Source organism: Mus pahari, chromosome 5 (genome assembly GCF_900095145.1).
Source record: "Mus pahari chromosome 5, PAHARI_EIJ_v1.1, whole genome shotgun sequence".
In the NCBI taxonomy this organism is placed as follows: Eukaryota; Metazoa; Chordata; class Mammalia; order Rodentia; family Muridae; genus Mus; species Mus pahari.
In genome coordinates, this window is record NC_034594.1 from 160,427,155 (window position 1) to 160,431,154 (window position 4,000).

Below are 4,000 nucleotides of genomic sequence, written 5' to 3' on the forward strand. Positions count from 1 at the left end.
ATACATAGATACATAGATACATAGATACATAGATACATAGATGCATAGATACATAGATACATAGATATAATAAAATTATTTCTAAGAAAAAAAAACTTGGTCAATGTGTATGTTTTGAGTTAGGAATTTGTTAGTCATTTTGTTTAGTCATCTTCAAGATCTACTTTGTTTGCAATTTTCCATAGATCTATGTAGACACCTATGATCACAAGTGACTTTAAGTGTGATGTGTACAGGGGTATTTCTGCCTATGCCATTCAGTGTCCTTCTGTGCCCTTCAGCTCCTGCTCAACTGAGGCCTCCCATGGTGACAGGAGTCAACAGTACTACAGTCCATATCAGGTGGCTTCCTCCTGCAGAAGTCAACGGTCCACCTCCTTTGTACCATCTAGAAAGGAAGGAATCCTCCCTCTCAGTTGCCACAGCTGCTATGACAAAGGGAACCCGCTTTGTGGGAGACGGTTACTGCAGGTTTCCCAGAACAGCTCACGCAGATTTTATAGGTAAGTGTATTTGACACTTTTATTTGAGAAGTGCTACGCCCCAAGGTGTTGTCTATAATTTTGATATCTCTTTACAATGAATTTTTTATGGTGGCTATTTATAGAAATATGAACTCAGCCTTTTTATAACGGTAGCCTGATTGTGTCAACACATCATCTCTTTAGGATTGTTTGGGGAGCAGATAGGAGGCAAGGGAGGAAAGGAAGGAGGGAAAAGCCAGCCTCATTGGATCAAAGTGTGTCCTCAGGCAGCCTCTGTTGTTATGTACTAGACTGTGTTACATCCTGTTTGTGAAGGGGTTGGAGAAATGCCTCATGCCTACTGAGAACGCATGTGGTCACCAAGGCTTGGAAAAAGGCTCAGAAGAAACAAACTCATCCTTACTGGGTAGACGATTACATCAGGTATCTGAGGGCTGTTCTATTTCCACCTTTAGAGTTGAGTCCACAACAACTGTTAATATCTCCTATTCTGTGGAAGCATTGGAGGAAACTAGTCTTGGGGAACGCAAATTCTCCAGTCAGGTACTGTGGCAAAGCCAAGAAGGTTCCTGGTGTCAGGCACAATGTTTGAAAGTGTTTCAAAACTTGATGTGAATGGTTAAGGCAGCGTTTGGAAACACGAAAATCAATGCAAATAATCCACATGTAAAAAGGAAGTTCTTAGTCACTGTTCTATTGCTGAGAAGACACACCATGATCAAGACCACTCTTACAAAAGAAAACATTTTATTGAGGGTCTGCTTAAAATTCCAGAGAGTTTGTCTTCATCATGGCAGAAGCATGGCAGTACACAGGCAGATATGATGCAGAGGGAAGTAGCTACATCCTGATCCTCAGACAGTAGACTGAGAGAGAGGGAGGGAGAGAGAGACAGAGAGAGGGAGAGAGAGAGACAGACACAGAGACAGAGAGACAGAGACAGAGAGAGGCAGAGACAGAGAGAGAAGAAACTGAGTAGGCCTAACCTGGGCTTTTGATACCTCACTGGACACACACCTCCCCCAACAAGGTCCCACTCTGAATCCTTGCCCGACAGCTCATCAGCTAGGGACTGAGCATGCAACTATAAGACCATGTGGAGGCCAATATCATTCAAACTGCCCTAATAAGTCTGCAAAACATTAGAAATCAGAGCAGATCAGGCCTTCCACTTGCATGGCCTTATCTCCTGTGCCTTGGGCTCCTGGCCATACTATCTCCAGAACTGTCTAGCAGTCCATTGGTTTCTGTGGATTATACTTCCTGAAAGCACTATTCCAGTACACTCCAGAAACTATCAAGATTTATATCAGACTTCACATTTCTGTTTTAAAAAAATACACAGTGGTTGAAGAGATGGCTCTGTGAATAACACATTTCCCATGTCAGTGTGGGGACTTAGATTCAGATCCCTAGAATGCCAATTAAAGCCAGGGGTGCTAATGCATGACTATAAGGCTAGTGCTCCTGTGGCATGGGGGGAGATGGAGACAAGAGAAGCTTCAGGCCAGCTAGCCTGGCCTGTGTAGGTGTGAACAACATAGACACCCTTTCTCAAAGGAGGTTGATGACTTATAAGGACCCATACTGAAAGTTGTTCTATGACCTCCACACTTTTGTAATGGCTTGCGTGCCCACCTTTATATAAACAAAACAACACACACACACACACAATAAAACAAACACACAATGTATAAGCTTTATATTATATATAAACTCAGATATTTAATATATGAGAAAATCTAAGTGCCATATTTTATGAATATTAAATGTAAATTCCTACATTGCAATGAGATGGACTTTGACCTGGGAAAGCAAATGTCACTGCTGTGATTTTTCCCTAAAGAAGTAAACAGTTGGCCTGTGGGTGAGACTGGTTGCCGATGTACCTTTGTCGTAAATCATGATTACCTGTTAGCTGAAATATATTGAGATTAATAGTGTGCTTAACTATTTTCCCCACACATCAAAATCATCATAATTAAAAATTAAATCCAAGTTCCTGAACTTCTGCTTAATTTCTTTTTTTTTATAATTGAGAAACTACAGAAGAAAGTCAAAGTAGGTGTGTGAGGAAGGCTCAGCTGGTGGACTCTCTCTCAGATGGAAATAGAAGCTGTGTCCCTGGCTGAACATTTGGCTTGGGATGAATTTCTTTCAGGAAACGGTGCACTGCCTCCATTCAGCTGGGTCTGGCTGCTGTAAGTATGTCAGATTGGATTTGCAGGCCAGCCAACAGACAGGTTTTTGATGGGATCGCCTACTGTTGTTGCGCTGAAAGATAGAGTAGCCTGTCCATTCCTAATAAATTTAGTCATCCTTGCTGTCTCCCTCACTGGCCTCATCCTCCGCGGTGCCAGGGCCAGGGGCAGATGTAGCATCTGGGAACATTTCCAAATTCCACTTTAAGAATCTTAAGCCATAAACACTGGCCTCACTGAGCAAGATCCTCCTGTCTGCTGCCCAGCCTGCAGCTGCACAGAGAGTAGACTTAGGATGCACATCTCCCAGTCTGCCAGGAACTGCTCCCCAGAGCATTGGTGATTTTCCTGAGAAAAGGAAAGGACATGGCTGACTTTCATGGTGAACCAGTAGTTTGATGTTACTTAAGACTTTATTAACACATGAAAGAGAGAGAAAGAGCGAGACAGAGACAGAAAGACAGAAAGAGAAAGAGAGAGACAGAGAGACNGAGAGAGAGAGAGAGAGAGAGAGAGAGAGAGAGAGAGAGAGAGAGAAGAGAAGAAAAGGAAGGAAGATAGATGATAGATAGATAGATAGATAGATAGATAGATAGATAGATAGATAGATAGATAGATTGATAGATGATAGATGATACATAGATAGATGATACATAGATGATAGATAGATAGATAGATAGATAGATAGATAGATAGATAGATAGACAGACAGATAGATAGATAGATGATAGATAGATGATAGATAGATAGATAGATAGATAGATAGATAGATAGATAGATAGATAGATAGATAAAATAGATTTTAATGCCATGTGCATATGTGTACCTGAGTATGAGTATGTGCACTTGTATGTGCATGCTAGTGCCCACACAGGTGAGAATGGAGTCAGATTCCCTAGATCTGGAATTATAGGCAGTTGTGGTCCACACCCCCACTTGGGTGCTGGGAATTGCACTGTTAGAGCAGCGAAAGCTTTTAACTACTTAGCTGTCTCTACAGCCCACCTTTTAATTCTTATCCACCCACATCACTGGCTTGATCCTTTGGTGTAACTGCCAGGTTTGGTTAAATGATTTTATTATTTTATCGAGATGGGTCATTTATCTACATTTATGCATTTAGCCAGTTAGTAAGTTAGAACAGGTTTCTAAAACTACATTTGTGTGTGGAGAGGTTTACATGCAGGAGTAAATGCATGCTTGCTTGTGTGTGCATGCACGTGCATGTGTGTGTATGTAACTATGTGTGCCTGTCTGTGTGTATGTGTGTAAGTATATGTGTGTATGTGTGTAAGTATGTGTGTGTGTGTGTGT

General features: G+C 41.6%; 1 protein-coding gene across 1 annotated transcript in view; it reads left to right on the forward strand.

The window, feature by feature from the left end:
• The window catches only part of Ush2a (usherin), a 678,886-nt gene that overhangs the window by 191,639 nt on the left and 483,247 nt on the right, over positions 1-4,000 (forward strand). The window contains exon 20 of the mRNA XM_021198607.1: positions 282-503. Within this exon, the coding sequence (XP_021054266.1) occupies positions 282-503 (222 nt within the window). The remainder of the gene's footprint in view (positions 1-281; positions 504-4,000) is intronic.